The 15,959-nt window shown below is 52.4% G+C and overlaps 3 protein-coding genes across 3 annotated transcripts; 1 reads left to right on the top strand and 2 right to left on the bottom strand.

Moving 5' to 3' along the window:
- Positions 1-2,488: 2,488 nt before the first annotated feature.
- Positions 2,489-5,209, bottom strand: CKM354_001249200 (uncharacterized protein; the record flags this gene model as incomplete). The annotated part of the gene is made up of 1 exon (XM_044808014.1): positions 2,489-5,209. One exon carries the CDS (start codon positions 5,207-5,209, stop codon positions 2,489-2,491), a length of 2,721 nt encoding a protein of 906 aa, XP_044663949.1.
- A 955-nt stretch (positions 5,210-6,164) lies between these two features.
- Positions 6,165-13,375, bottom strand: CKM354_001249300 (uncharacterized protein; the record flags this gene model as incomplete). The annotated part of the gene is made up of 5 exons (XM_044808015.1): positions 6,165-6,251; positions 6,317-6,763; positions 6,817-11,753; positions 11,805-11,986; positions 12,039-13,375. 5 exons carry the CDS (start codon positions 13,373-13,375, stop codon positions 6,165-6,167), a joined length of 6,990 nt encoding a protein of 2,329 aa, XP_044663950.1.
- Positions 13,376-14,231: 856 nt separating this feature from the next.
- On the top strand, positions 14,232-15,875 carry CKM354_001249400 (uncharacterized protein; the record flags this gene model as incomplete). Its single annotated transcript, XM_044808016.1, has 1 exon — positions 14,232-15,875. One exon carries the CDS (start codon positions 14,232-14,234, stop codon positions 15,873-15,875), a length of 1,644 nt encoding a protein of 547 aa, XP_044663951.1.
- Positions 15,876-15,959: the final 84 nt, after the last annotated feature.

Consider the following 15,959-nt stretch of genomic DNA (forward strand, 5'->3'; position numbering starts at 1 on the left):
CATACAATAGGGAAAAGCCCCTTGATAGTGACTGAGAATGCTTTCAGAGAGTGCGATTTTGAGCCCATGACTCTGCTTCCATGCCCGCATTCATGGCATGCAGTAGAAAGACCCTCTCGACCGTAGTCAGATATCGTCTCAGAGACTGCAATTTTGAGACTATAACTCTGCTTTTCTATTAGCATCCGTGGCATGCAATATAGAGAGCCTCTCGGTTGTGACAATGCGGTCTCCCTGAGAGTGCACTTTGGGCCTATAACCCTGGACCCTCGTTCTTCTTCGAGGCATTCGATAGGCAAAAGGCTCCGTTTGACGACAAAGCAGTTTTTTTGAGATTGCGCATTTGTGCTCGTGTCTCCAATTTCATGTTCGCCTCTGTGGGATTCCATAGTCATATGTCTCGTGCTAGAGACAATGTGTTGTTTCAGAGAATATAGTTGTCAGCGCGTAACTCTGAATTTCCGTTCGCATTGGAGGCACGCAGTGGAAGAAAGCTTTCTGGTGCTAACAACTTCGAATGCCTGAGAGCCCTGTTCCCGGCTCATGGCTCTGACCATCTGTTCTTGTCTACAGCATTTGATGGGCACAAGCTGTTGATGAAGACGGAACGATAGTTCTGAGCGTGCAGATTTGGATTTATCACTCTGATTCCAATTTCTCGTTTCTGCCATTTGAGGGGCAAAAGTCTCGCAATTAACACGACTCGATTTCTAGAAAACGCAATCTCCAGCTCATCATTCTGATTTCAGGTTCTTCTTCTTGCCATTCAAGAGGCAAATACCACTCTTTGGAGACACATGGTGGTTCTGAGAGTGCGATTGTCAGTCCCTCACTCTGAGTTCAAGCTCTCGTTCCTGGCATTTGGTTGGTATCAGCTCCAGGGGAAGGATGGAGCACTGTTGCCGAGAATGCAACTTTGAATTCATCGCTCTGAAGTTATGTCCGTGTTCGTTGCCATTCAATCGCCAAGAGCCTGCTGAAAGATTCAGTACAATGTGTCTGAGAATGGATCTGAAGCGCATCGCTCTAATTTTATGTCCTCGTTCGTTGCCATTCGAAGAGTGAAACCCTCTTGATCAACCCAATTCGATATCTCTGAGAATAATGCTTGAATTCATCGCTCTGATTTTTGTTCTCATTCGTTGCCATTCAATCAGCACAGTTCTCCTGTTTGAATCAATTCGATATCTCGGAATGTTATTGAGGCGCCTCGCTCTGTCTTTAGTCCTCATTCGATGTCATTCAGTTTGCATAAACCTCTTGATTCATCCGATTCAGTAGCTCTGAGAATGAACCTCAAACTCATCGCTCTGATATATGCTCTCATTCGTTGGCGTCCAACAGGCAAAGGCCGTCTGATCGATTCAGCTCGATATCTCTGAGAAAGAGATCTGAATCTCATCACTCTCATTACAATCTCTTCCTTCGTGACATCCAATCAGCAAAAATCTTCTGACAAATCCAGTTCAATGTCTCTGAGAACAAGATTCAAAGCTGATCGCTCCGATCTCATGTTCTCATTTGTGACATTCAAGAGACAAAATTGCTGCAAAAGAGACAGTACGTTATCTCTGAGTACGCAAACCAGAGGCCATAACTCCGGCTAATTCACTGAATATAATTTCTCTTTCCTATCCGAATCGGCCTCTCTCTGCCCGTCCGGCCCATGTCCTGGCATCACATCTGATCATGATAGGCGATTATGCAAACATGTTCAGGCGGAGTCATGGAACATCAGGGATGTTACTCGAGAAAACTTGTGTGCTGCATCTTGTGTCTCCGGCAATAGCCACAGATCAAAGGCACCAAATGGGGAAATGGGAAGGCAAGAAGCCCTGTGCTTGGTCAAGAATGAACCAGAAATGAGAGTGTCTCTGTATTCAGCTATAGACACGAGGGACTTAGAATGAAGAATCACTTCGTGTTATCGGTGCTGTTCATGTGGAGAACAGATCGATGACTACTTAAATCAGAGCACAGTGGCCCTGGGAGAGATTTTCTCCATATGCACAACCTCGACTCTCTTTGCCGCGACACGACATCTTGCCGTCTAGAGTCCAAAAGTAGAGCATGATCTTGATCCCGACGGATCGAGAATGGTAGATTTTTGTAAGCATATGAGCGATCGGAGTACTTGTAGAGCGATGTATGCGTCTATGTAAGAATGAAAAGTCTGGGGCATCGGGTGAGGAAACGCAGAGCATGCGTTCGAAGCCATGGAGCAGAGCGATGATTAGTGCTGCAGAGTTTCGAGGAGGCTGAACGTTGGCTGTGGTGTCTGGCGTAGAGCAGTGGAGAATGAACTCGAAGCCAACAGCCAGAGTAACGCAGCAAGTAACACCGTCTCGGGTATCAAGAGTAACTATGAAAGCATCTCATAAGAACAAGCTCAGCATAAAATCGAAATCTAGAACCAGAGCGATCCAACAACATGCTTGCAACCCACATAATCGCAAAACCCTTCATTTCCTGACTCCCATACGACGCGCTACAATCCATCCAAAGCATCGAACTCTAATGTAGCAGCAGAGAGCCAACCCCCATCAAACCGCTCAAAAGGCCCGAACAACAATGCAGGGCGATTCCAAGCCACGGTCCGCTCCACACGGCGTCGAAATGTCCTGCCTTCGGGATCAAGTAAGTCACACAGATCGACAAAGCTAGGAGGGCCTTCCGCGTTTCTGAGTATAATCTCAGACCGTATTTGTGATCTTAGAATCTCGCGGACCTCATCCAAAACGGCTTGTCGCTCATCTACCGGTAAAGAGCTCAGGTGCTCTTTGACCGCGGCCGTGAGGACTTCTAAATCGTAAGCTGGCTGTTCTGAGAGAACAACCTGCATACGCATTAGCTGTCGCTGCGGCGGAGGGAAGAACCACGGCTTGACGTGATGCACGCCTCTGTAAGCTCTAAGAATGTCGTGAGAAGCATAGAGGTCGAAGCCAGGGATGCGATTGAGCTCTTTTGGCAGACCAAGTTGGGTGCCTGGCGCGGCGCCGAAGCCAGGTGGTGGCGAAGCTTTCGCTGTGGTGGCCAGGAATTGTAAGTGCTCGATCAAATATTCGGTGGAGGTTTGATTTGTGCGCATGATCGGCCTATAATAGCTCCCTAGCACAACTTTAGCGCAGGAGGTCGGGAGCCAGAATTTGCTTGTATCTGTCATATCGATGCGGAACTTCTGTCGTCTGAGTTCGAGTTCACCGTTCTCATCGTAGCTTGGCAGCTCGTAATAGGCCTTTTGGGGGACCTCGATTGTGCCTCCAAGCCTGCCCAGTCGACGACGCATGAGCTTTACGTTTGTGTCGTGTTCCCAGGGCTCGAGAAAGTCGTTGCGAGCAAAAATGACATCGGACTTAAATGTGTTGACAACCCAGCTGTTTTCGGGGAACACGGGGTCGAAATGAAATTTGGGCAGGTTGGGACCCTTCTCGTCCAGTGAGATGCCTTCCACGTATTCGCCACTTGGCCGAAGCTGAGGTATGAATTGGGCACCGACCTGAGCTTCGTTTGGCAGATTCTCCCAGTCCAGCAGTCTCCCTGCAATGAACTCGGCATCGTTGGACGCAAAGATCAACTCGAAAATTCGACCTGGCACGTCCGCATCGCCTGACAAGTACCCCAGGACGTTGTCATCATTTTCCATGCCTTGCTGCCCGAGAGACTGATAGAAGTCAAGAGGAGATCTGCCGGAACGCTCGACAGAATTTTTGAGATACTTGAAAAGTGGCGCCAAAGGGTCATGAGCTAACATTGTGTCGATCAGAGCCTCCAATTTTACGTGCGGGCGAGCTTCGTACCAGGGGCGCAGCTCAATGTTGCGACCATGTTGTCGGCATGCATGGCTCAGCAACGGGCCTATGTCGATGTTACCGGTACTGCATGGACAAGCCAGGCCTCGTTCGCTCAGGTATGGCAGATGAAGATCGCAGTAAGTGGGCTGCGTCGGGAACATCAGACAACCAGGTCGGGATTCTCGGAAATGTTCGCTATGCAAGTGAAATTGTGGCATGACAAGAATAGGTTGCGTCGCGCCATATGGCGTGGAGTAGAATGGTTGACGGAGCGTGCCTTGGTATAAGTGAGCGATCGTGTTGTCCAGAGCCACGATATCATTCTGCAGGTTCCACCATAACAGTAGAAACTGTGGATTTAGAACTAGCCCATCGAATAACTCCCGGAGAGCTGGGACTGTGTTGTGAGTTGGGTTCTCCATCATCTCCAAAATGTTGAAATGAACCACAAGCCGGCCGCCGATCGAGATGGTCAATACAGACACCAGAGCTTCGATTTCCCCTCGATCCATCATCTCCTGCACCTGGTGCGGCGTCTTGCCATTCGTTGCCGAACGTGGCACCTTGGCCATTTCTAAATCCGCAGAGATGTACGGACGGAGGGTGCTAGGGGCACAATTGCTGCCTACTCGCACCCAACTTTGATGAGGCTGGTGGCAGCGCAGTGCATCTTCCATCACGACTAACGCCGCCCCTATTTGTGTCGGGTCGTGGACCACGATCTGGAAAGTATCAAGCCGGGCGAGGGTATCCTGGACTTCGATGGCATCTAACTGGAAATTTGTACGAAGACCATTGAAGCAGGTCACGGCAGGTTCATGTCCCATAGGCGCTACGATCCATGTCACCCTCTCAATCCGAATCGCAGAAGCGCTGCCTTCATTAGAAACCTGTTGAGCGCGCAACAAGTACTCAACAAGTGTCTTGCCCGACTTGTTCGGCAACAGCGCAACATAAGTGTATCTCATGATTCCGGATCCAGCTCGTTGGGCCACCGTCACTATCCTGCCAGTTGTTGGCCCGGTTTCAACAAATGTTCCAGGCGCTTGCCCTTGGACCGGGCTGTCGAAGAAAACCTGGAGGCGGATGTTGAGTGCAAATGCCACAACCCACATTATATCCTGGTTGCTTCTCAAGTCGGGACACTCGAGTCCAGAGTAAAGAGGTAGCCTCTCACTTCGTTGATAATGCGATTCGCGTTTCAGGTACTCTCCGTGGAATGCATGGTCTTGTTGAGCGCGAACTCGGTGAGCAAAGTGCAGGACAGCACGCTTGATAAGGTAGGTCGCCTCATAGGTGCCTATCAGTTCCTTTGCGATGGCTTCATAGAGCGTAGCCCCGACGTGTGATAAGTTATCCTTGAACAGTCGTGCATGCTCAGGACGGTCGGCCGTGATGTATGGCAGAGTCAGCCTCATCTTGTTGGCTCTACAGTGACATGTAGTACTGGAGTCAGACTGCCAGTGAGGTGAAAGTCCCGGAGGTGATGAAATGTGACTTTTGCAGCTGGAAGAGTGCGATCACTGCAGGTCTGTAAAAATTGAAAGTGGTGTCAACGAAAAAATGGCTGCTTAGGGAGAGTAAAGTTGAGGAGTGGGAGTCCGCGAGTGGTGCTCACAATTTTCCCCCGGCTTTCAGGCCGCATGGTCGAATCATGGAAGCGCCAATATAATTACGCACGCGACTTCAGTTCAGAATCTGCTTCGACCCAATACGATGCGTGAATAAAGCGTGCGCAGTGCTGCGCGACCCAGCGGAGCACATGCGAGCTGGTGGACAGTCTCTACGGCTAGTCCGAAGACAGCATTCCCAAGTCAAAGCGATGGGTGAGAGACTGGCTCGCTTGAGCAAAGGTCGTCTTCTCAGAGGGCTGCCAAGCCCATCTCCTCTGTACTTGCCACGGCCAGTCAGGGTGTCGTTATTCCAGCCTCTGAGAAACTTCATCGAGGCCACGTAGACTTTTGAGCAGGAGTTTGAGAGGGTGAGTGCTGTGCTGCTGCGACCGATGCCGGGCGCCGATACAATGACTTTCGCTCTCGGCGCATTTCGGCTTGTTGCAGGTGACAGAGGTCTTGAGTACAGCTTGAGTAGGATACGATGGGCTCCTAGGCGCTGGTCTACTGTCAGCAATCTGGTGTGAAATTGTATCTCCAAAGTGGCTGCCAAAAGCCGAAGAAGAAGCCACGAAAATCATCGCCGCAAGGGAAGTATAGATGCATAAGTAGTTTTGAAGTGCCCATACTCTTATTATTCGTGTCTATAATGATGTTGTCCTTGTACAAACGAATGAAGTCAAACATATCCCTGCCCCAACTCCGCGCTATGCAAAACCACCGGGAACGCCAAGACCCAAAACGTCATCTCATTTCGATCTCACTTGGCCGCTGGAGCGGAACCCCAAAGACGTTCACGAATCTCCTCAAACCGAGCTCGATCCTCCGCAGTGGATTTCAGGAAGCCCTAAAGACACGATGTTAGCAGAGGTCTCACGAGTTACCGGCAAGAAGAAGACTGGATATACGTACAATCTCTTTCCAGATCTGGATGTACTTCTGAGCAACAATGTCGGAGACAGGACCGCAAGCCGCAAGAATGGGCGAATGCTCGACAGTCTTCTTGCAGTCCAGCACCAGGCCACCGCAGGACATGCGGAGGAAATTGTCATCGAGGAAGTCGAGCAGCGTAGAAGCCGGGTTGTCCTTCTGAGGCGCATTCTTCACCATCTCGAGCCAGTCGTTGAAGGGAACAATGTTATCAATATGCAGTGCATCTGCCAGGATCTTGGTCATATCTTTCCATGACTGGCCGACCGGGTTCTCGATGTGGTAGATGGGATATGGTGTGTTGTCAGCGAGGACGAGATCGGAAAGTGCTCCTGCAATGTCATTGACTGGAGTCCAGAAGAGGCCACCATCGAGGTCGGGGAGAGCGTTCAGGGTCTGCGAGCTCTTGACCAAGAATCCGAAGTGTTCCTACGCCGAAGTCAGTAACCATGAGGCACCGGATGAAGAGGCTTCTAACTTACCATTGGGTTCCAATATCCGGATGTCTTTGAGCCCGCAATCTGACCGAGGCGGACAGCCATAGTGCGGAAGTGGTCAGAGTGCTTGTGGAGAGTCTCGTCAAGCATCCTCTCACATCCCCACTTGGCCTCGCCATATCCGTTCGTTAGGACGGAGTCAATATCAACTCGCTCCTCGGGAACGATCTGCTTCATTCCAGTGCCGGGCTTGTAGTTGTCAATATCGTACTGGCCCACGACTCCAATGGAAGAAACCAACTGAAATCCGAACTTGAAGCTGGCTGGTCTCTTAGAGACCACATCGCATCCGAAGTCAATCAAGTTGCGGAAGACCTGGAACTGAGGCTCAAATCCAGCAAGAAGACGCTTTGCGCTCATTGGCCAGGCGTTGTGAACGAGATGGGTGACGGAGCCTGTCAGCTTCTCGTACTCCTCGTCTGTAAGCCCGAACTTTGGCTTGCTGGTGTCGGTTTGGAAGACCAACAGCTTGTGTCTCAGGTTATCAGGGAAGCGGATTCCCTTCTCTTTCATAGCCTTGTGCTGACGAGCGTACTTCTCATTTCTGTTCTCGCGGTTGAGGCACACAACGGTCTTGACATCCTCGAGCATAGCCAAGTGGTATGTGAGATGGCCACCAAGACTGCCACTGGCACCGGTCACGAGGACGACCTTCTCGTTCTCGGCTGGCATCTTCCCGTTTGGATCTGGAGAAGGCGCTGTGAAGCCCGCTGTATACTTATTGACCAATTCGGTGACAGCCTGCTTGCGTGCTGGAAGGGCAGCAATCTGTTCTGCAGATCTCATCTTGACTGGGGCAGCCTCTGGCTCAGCAACCGTGGCTGGCTTAGATGGTGTTTCCAATTCCTCGACAGCTGGAGGATTCAACTCAGCTGGCTCGGCAGCCTCTCCGCACAACATGGTCTTGAGGTCGCGGACTGTAGGGCACTCTAAGAAGAGCGACTCGTGCTGGATGTCGAGTTCGAGCTCATCACGGAGTCGACTGACGATGACGAGCGAGAGCAGAGAATCAATTCCGCTGTCGGCGAAGTCGGTCTCGTCAGTAAGATCTCCCACAGCTACTCCAGACTCCTCAGAGACAATGGTTAAGGCGCTCTTGAAGACCTGGGAGTTCGCGTTGGAACCATGCTTCTTCATATCAGGTGTGCCAATGGAGGAGATTGGAGTCGTTGCACCAGTTCCCGCATCGGAACCTGCGTCCGACGACGAACCACTCGCATCATGACCAGAGTCGCTGCTGTTCTCCGACTCTGGCTCGCTTCTGATCGCAGATTGCGGACCTGTGCTGAGCCCTGAGTCGCCGAGCAACTTTTTGAGATCCTTGACAGCAGGGTACTCATAGAAGAGCGAGTTGAAGTCGAGGTCTAGGTCTAGTTCCTCCTTGAATCGAGCGGAAATGGTCAAGCCCATCAAGCTGTCAATACCTGCATCAGCGAAGACGGTATCATCGCCAAGATCGTTCTCAGCAATGCCACTTTCCTCGGCGACAATTATCAGAGCCTGACCAATCTTCGGGGCAGGGGCGGGTGCTACAGGTTCCGTTCGAGCTGCAGGCTTAGCAGGCGCGACAACCTTCGCTGGGGCTGGTGTGGCCTTCTCGACTGGTGCAGCTTTTGGTGCCGCCTCCACTCCCTTTGGCTGGACGCTTCTGCTCTCGTTGTTCAAGATGACTTTGAGCACACGGCGTGGCACACCCTGAATAGCGATGCCCTTGAAGTGGGCAACGATCTTGTCGTCTTGATCAAAGATCACGTTGTCGCCGTGCCAGAGTTTGTCGCTGCCCTCGTGCATCTGGGTGTACGTGGTATACGTCTTGTCGAAGTCGATCGGCTCGAAGATCTGGAAACCAGCCCAGCCGTGGTTCATGAAGACTTCCTTGTCAAGGTCGACAGCATCGTTGCAGTTCATGGTGAAGCCACATGATTGCGTCAATGCATCGATGACGGCGGGGTGGGTGTGATAATCTCCACCTCTCTTGACTGTGCCAAAGCTGAGCTTGCTGGTCGCTTCTAGAGTCTTGCTATCGAGCACGACTTCATCAATTGCACGGTAATCGTCGTGGAAACGAGCCAGTGGACGAATGGCGCGGTACACCATAGGCCTGTTGAAGCGAGCTGCCGTCTCATTGGCAATGCCGTTGCGCAAGTTCTGCATCTTCTTCTTAATGGTGGCCTTCTCCGCTTCGAGCTTAGTGAAGAGACTGCGGTCTTGGAAGCGAACCACGCATCGAGCATGCTCTTGAAGCTTTTGTCGAGAGTTGAAAGACATGAAGCGGATCTTAGCTTCGTTCTTGGCCCAATCGACGTCAGCGTGAGCTTGGAGAAGCTGCTTGCTTCCTGCCGAGTTTAAGATCAGAGCCTTCGAGATATCCATGCTGCCGACATCGACCAGTCTCTCGGTCTGCTGCGGACGGTACTTGTCCACGAGATGGGTACCCAGAGAAAGTGCAATGTCGCAGTAGACACTGGGCGTGCAGAGAGGAATGCCATCCACCTCGTGGCCTTGCACAAGCGGGCTGAGATCTTCTCGGGCGATATCAGCTTCAACCACGATATGCGCCTTCTGGTCATCGCCGGTCTCCTCCACGATGTTGTGAATTGTGGTGCTCTCAAGCTTCGCCGCACGCTCTTTGATGACCAATGGAGCATCGCCTTTACGCAAGGACCAGTCATTGACATACTGGATCCAGTAGTCCTTGAGGTCCCAGCTGTAGGCAGGAAGTGGGAGGACCTTGTGTGACGAAGCAAAGTCGCGATGATACTCAGACCATCTGATGTCCGCACCAGCCATGTACAGTGTCTTCAGCGCTGCTGTCATGGTCGCCCAGACAGATCTGCCGCGCTGTAGCGAGGGCAGGTTGACAATCTTGGGCATGTTAGCCTTGACCATGCCGCTGACAGCTGGGTGTGGCCCGATCTCGAGAGTCGTGGTGGCATCGCTGATGTAGCCCTCTGACTGCGCTTGCTCGAGAGCAGTGAGCATATTCACTGGCTCGCGGCAGTGGCGAGAGAAGTACTCAGCATTGAAGCTGTCAGCCTTGTCGACAACGCTGCCATCGAGCGGGCACAGAATTGGAATTCGTGCAGTGGAGTATGTCACTCCGTGAGCCAGCTCGGTGAACTCCTCGAGGATTGGATCCACTTGCGAAGAATGGAACGCATATGGCACCTTGAGCAGTGTCGATTTGAGACCAGCTGCGCTCAAGGTTTCGCTGAAAGATGCGATCTCTGCACTGGGGCCTGCAAGCACGGTCTCAACAGGCGAATTGATGCACGCGACTTCGAACTTGGAGTCGCGGAGTGCCGCAAAGATAGTCTTAACATCGCTCTTGACGACCAGCATAGAGTGGGTGCCAACTTGGCACTTGGCCTCCAGCAGCTGCGCGCGCTTGCCGACAAGGTAGAGGGCATCCGTGTCTGACAATACCCCTGCTACATTGAGAGCAGCGTACTCGCCCAGGGAGTGACCGACCACTGCAGCGGGTCGAATCTCGAAAGACGCCCAAAGCCTAGTCAAAGCGATCTGCATGCAAGTCGTAGCCAGTTGCACTGGAGTTGGGGCGAACATGCCAATGTCTTGCTCAGTCGATTGAATGACTGGCAGCATGGACGGGAACCCAAGGCTTTGGCCAATCTTGTCGAGGCGGCGCATCTCTCTGCGGAAGACAGAAAAGTTCTCGAACAGCTCGCGGGCCATGCCAGGATACTGGGCACCGTTTCCAGTGAAAGTGAACAAGACCTTTGGAGCACTCTTGGGCCTGGTCATGCCGAGTTTGTCTTCGACTGCCTTGTCAATTTGCTGGCGGAGCTCGCTGGCGTCCTTGCCGCATAGCATGACGCGGTGCTGGTGGTGGATTCTGCGTGCTGTTGTGGTGTAAGACAACTGGCTGAGCGAAACCTCCGGATTCTGTTTCAGATAATCTCGCAGAGATTGGAGGTTGCCTTGCAGAGAACCGCCGTTCTTGCCAGAGAGAGCGACCAAGTGAAGACTTCGGGGATCAACATCTTCGATTTCTTCAACGAGCGGAGCATCCTCGAGCAGCAACGCGGAGTTGCCTCCTGCAGCACTGAAGTTGTTCACGAACGTGCGTCTTGGCGTAGCTCCGTCGCGCTCCCATGGCGTAGCCTTCATGGCGATGTTGACATTACGCTTGTCGAGATCGGTGGGGAACTTGTGGTTGATCTTGTTCTTGATACCGACGTGAGGCGGGATCATATTCTTCTTCATCATAAGAAGCACCTTGATCAAAGCCGACACACCTGATACAGCTTCTCCGTGGCCGATGTTCGCTTTAGCACTTCCCAGGTAGAGAGCCTGATCCTCTGAACGAGCTTTCTTGACTCCATCAAGGGGAGGAGCAAATGTCTGCAAGACACTGGACATCTCGCCAGCGTCTCCGGCTTGAGTACCAGTGCCGTGCATCTCCACGTAGCTAACATCGTATGGATCGACAGCACCCTGGTTCAGGATCTTCTGGAAGATGGCACGCTGGGCACCCACGTGTGGTCGAGTGATGGACTCACTCTCCGCACTGTGGTTGGTGTACGCACCCAAGATAAGGCCTTGGATCGGGTCCTTGTCGGCGATCGCATCATCAAGACGCTTGATGACCACGGTACCAACACCTTCACCTCGGCAGTATCCGTCGGCATCATCATCGAAGGTCTTACAATTGCCCGTGTTAGAAAGAAAATGGCCACGCGAAAGTCCGGACGTAAAGTCTGGATTCGTGAGGACATTAGTACCGCCTGCAATCGCAGTGTCGATGTCCCCACGCCAGAGCGCGTTGCACGCAATATGGATACCGGCCAAACTGGATGAGCAGGCGGTGTCGACTGCATAGGACGGGCCAGAGAACTTGAAGCAATAGTTGATCCTTCCTGGGATGAAGGCTCGGTTGCCACCTGGGATGAAATATGTGCCTATGCCATGTCAGTGGATTCAATGATTTGGGAGGAGAAGTCCGAGCTCACTGATGTTCTGGGCGGAGTTGGTCTCCATCCAGTCATTGCTTGTTACGCCATAGAAGACACCAACACGATCACGTCGAGTGCTTGGTGTGGCGTCAGGAACAAGACCTGCTTGCTCGATGGCTTCGTATGCAGTCATGAGTGCAATGCGCTGAGCGGGATCGATCTCTGCCGCCTCTCGAGGGCTACACGCGTCATCAGCCTGGTTGAACGAAATTTGGACGCATTGGTACCAACCTTATATTGAAAAACTTGCAATCAAACTCCTTTGGGTTGTCCAACCAACAGCCATATGGTGTGGTGCTGGTATTCTTGATCTTGCCTGTTGGGTCCACATGGGTTTTGGCATCCCAGTGAAACGCAGGAACTTCCTTGTGGACATCCAGACCCTGGTACAACAAGTTCCAGAAGGCCTCGTTATCCTTAGCATCTGGATAACGCCCAGAGAGGCCAATAATAGCAAGCTTCGGTTGCTTCGGATTCCCGGGTGCTTGCTCCGTATGGTCCAGCTTGGGCTGGGCTGGCGCTGGAGAGACTAAGCCCTTCAAGCTGCTTTGCTTGAGCGCATTGTAGATCAGCTGGTCTGCCATCGTTGCGACGGCACTGATCTCGAAGGACTCTGCATCAGAGGCGTTAAGCCATTTCTGCACCTCATCGATGATACCAGACCAGCTAATCGGCTGGAGCAAAATCTGCGAAATGGCCTCCTTGAGGAGGAACTCGAAGTTCTCGACACCAACAACAGTGCCTGCTGCGGATAGAACAGGGGTCTCGTTACGTCGTCGAGCAGTGGTAGCGTCCAAGCCGGCCACGATCTCTTCGACATCATCCTGCGAGCAGAGATGCGGGCAGTGATAAGGAGCAAAGATCGGAATGCGCTTGATCCTGATCCCAGCGAAGTGATCAGAGCTGATGAGCTTCGCGAGAGAATTGGGCGGGCCGCTGATGGTGATGGCACTTGGTGCAACGGCGGAGACATAAGGCCTGTCAGTCAACGGCAACTTTGTCTCCTCGCAGAACTTTGACAATGCCTCGGTGGTGCTTCCAGAGGCAGCAGCGAGCATTGACCAAGTGAGACCCGTCGTGGCATCCGGCGATGGCTGAACACGATGAGCGAGATCGGTGACGTGCATTCCGGTCTTAAATGCGGCAGACACAGCTGCCACAGCCAGTGGGATGAGGTCGAGTGTGCTTCTACTGCAGCTGACTGCTGCTGCTGCCAGAGTGCCAGTACACAACCCCAAGACGCGGGCGTTATCTGAGCGAGGGTACTCAAGGTCTGTCTGGCTGATGAAGGTACCGAGTTGATACAAGCAGGTGATAGCCATGTCCAAGGGTATGCACCTTGTCGATGTAGGCTTCATCAAAAGCAAGTCGTCGACACAAGTGAACCTTGGCAGGTCGTCCCGTATCTGGATGGGAAGCTCATAGATGTGGTTTCGGATGACATCGTATGCTTTGACGAGGAAGTCGTCGAGCACAGGATTCGTCCTGTACCGAAGGAGGTCTTTGAGATGTGGCTGGACCTCATAGGTCTGGTCTCCGAAGAGGTAAAGCTTTTGTTGTCCAGACATGCTGACTGTGTAGGCTGATGCTTCTAACGAACAGTCGTGGTGGGTGGTGTGCGATCAGTATGATCAGTGTGGTTCGAAATATCGATGGAGGATGTTGGTGAGCTCAGCTCATCGGCGAGTATGGGCAAACAGAAAAATGGTAAGAGAGTACGGGGTACAAGACGCTTGCTGATACTTCTGCTCAAGGTGCACGATGCGATGTATATACCTCCTGGGCGGACAAGCACTCCTCCATCCTATGTCAGCCATGAACATCACGACGAAACTGACTTGCTGCATCCCGGGATCGATGCCTCCACCCGCCAGAATCCCGCTCAGCCGGCTCGGAGGTTGCTTGCGTGACGCGCTATCATCTCGGACGTTGCACTGAGCAGACATTATCCAAGATTGCCACCAATCTAGTGGTCCCCTGGTGTGTCCCGGCCTGTCGCTTTGCCCAACAAGGCAGCCGGGCACTGACCGCGTCTCCCTCGGGTCTTCATACGATGCGAACACCCATATGAGATTAAAGTTCACGTGAAGCGAACCCATGCCAACCCACGAGAAGATCATCAAGCCTCGCGTGCAGAGCATAAGCCCTTGCCGTGGAAGCTTGGCGTGTGAGGATGTGTGGTGTGCTGAAGGGAGTAGGCTCGGGTTTGGCTTCGGGAATCCTTCGCGACCTCACCTCTCCACCCATATCCCGACGGCATTGCACACAATGGCTGTTTCACGAAAATGCCATTGAGAAGACCGCTTAGTCAGTGTCTACGGTGAGTGGGTACCTTTCGTGCTCAAGTGCGAGACTGCAATTCAAACGCCAGGACTAGCTCCTTCAATCGTCTCCTTACAATTCATTTGATCACAATTCCACACAATGGCAGAACTTCTCACTCTCTATCAGAACTATCGCACTTTGTTCCTATGTTTTGCCCTTCCCGTGCTCACGCTCCTCATCGCCTATTTGAAGCGTGATCGCAAAATTTATACAATCCCAGGTCCTAAGCTCGATCCTGTCATCGGTCTTGGGTTGAAGCTGCCACCGAACGCAGCAAAGCTCTTCAGACAATGGGCCGGCGAATATGGGGACATCTTCAGAGTTCAGATCGGCTGGTACAACTGGGTCGTCATCAACACACCTGAAGCTGTGCGTGAGATCCTGGAGAAGCAAGCTGTCAGCACTTCATCAAAGGCACCCTCTCCATTAGGCCACGATGTTGTCACCGGTGGTATGCGCATGCCAACAATGCCATACGGCCCTCGATGGCGAGCACAGAGATCGGTCGTCCGTCAGATCACGTCTGTGCCCATGACCTCGACTTTCGTGCCAAGCCAAGAATTTGAGACGAAGCAGCTTTTGTTCGATCTGGCAACGAACAATGAAGATCAACGCAGCTTCTACATGCACATGAGGCGCTTCGCTTTCAGTATCGTCTTGACAAACACATTCGGAACGCGTGTCAAAAGTATCGATCATCCGGATGTGCACAACGCCATGAGGAGCCAAGCCATCATGCGCAAGACACTGCCTCCATACTTCATCGTGGACGAGTTGCCGCTGTTGCAGAAGCTGCCAACATGGCTCCAGCCAGGACGCAAAGAAGCTGAAGAGTGCGGCAAGGAAGTCCTCAAGATCAAGATGGATCTATGGCGTCGACTTGAGCGTCAACATGAAGCTGGAAAGGCAGCTGCTTGCTACGGCCGCGAGATTCTCGAGAACAAAGAGAAGTGGTATGCTGAAGGCCTGACTGAGGAAGATCTTGCCTGGGTCGCTGGTGGCCTTGTCGAAGCTGGATTCGAAACCTCCGCCGCAACCCTCAACAGTCTAGTCTTACATCTCGCCGCCAACCCTCGCGTCCAGAAGGTCGCTCAAGAAGAGATCATGCGAGTCGTCGGACCGAATCGCTGCCCTCGTTTCGAAGATCTTTGCGATCTACCCTACGTCCGCGCATGCGTCAAGGAAATGCTTCGATTGAACCCCATCCTAGCACCCGGTATTCGTCAGTTCACAAACACCGATGTCGTCTACAAAGACCACATCATCCCCAAAGGCACCATCCTCCTCTGCAACACCGCCTACCTCCACTTCGACCCCAACCGCTTCGAAAACCCGGACGAGTTCATGCCCGAAAGGTATCTCAACCACAAACTTTACAGCTCCGAGTACGCCGCCATGGGCGATCCGTACAAACGCGATCATTTCACCTTCAGTGCGGGGAGACGTGTGTGTCCCGGTGCTCGGGTCGCGGAGAATAGTTTGGGTATAGCTTTGGCGGGGATGCTCTGGGCATTTGATATTCGGCCTCCGATGTCGGGGGATGGAGTTGAGGGTAAGATGGATTTGAGTGAGAAGGCTTATCCTAATCCGGGCTTTACGACTCCGGGGCCCTTCCAGGCGAGATTTGTGTTGAGGGATGAGAAGCGGGAGAAGATTGTGAAAGAACAATGGGAAGTTGCTATGAAGGAAGGGTACGAATTGAGAGGTGTGCCGGTTGACGTCGATGGCATTGTTCAGTATTAATGTAGATTGTTGGTCAATAGAAGGTGCGTTGGGCGTGTCGAAAGGACCCAGCGTATACGAGATGAAAATGTATGGTTTCATGAA

The sequence above is a fragment of the Cercospora kikuchii genome, assembly GCF_019650295.1.
Source record: "Cercospora kikuchii DNA, contig_00009, whole genome shotgun sequence".
Taxonomy (NCBI): domain Eukaryota; kingdom Fungi; phylum Ascomycota; class Dothideomycetes; order Mycosphaerellales; family Mycosphaerellaceae; genus Cercospora; species Cercospora kikuchii.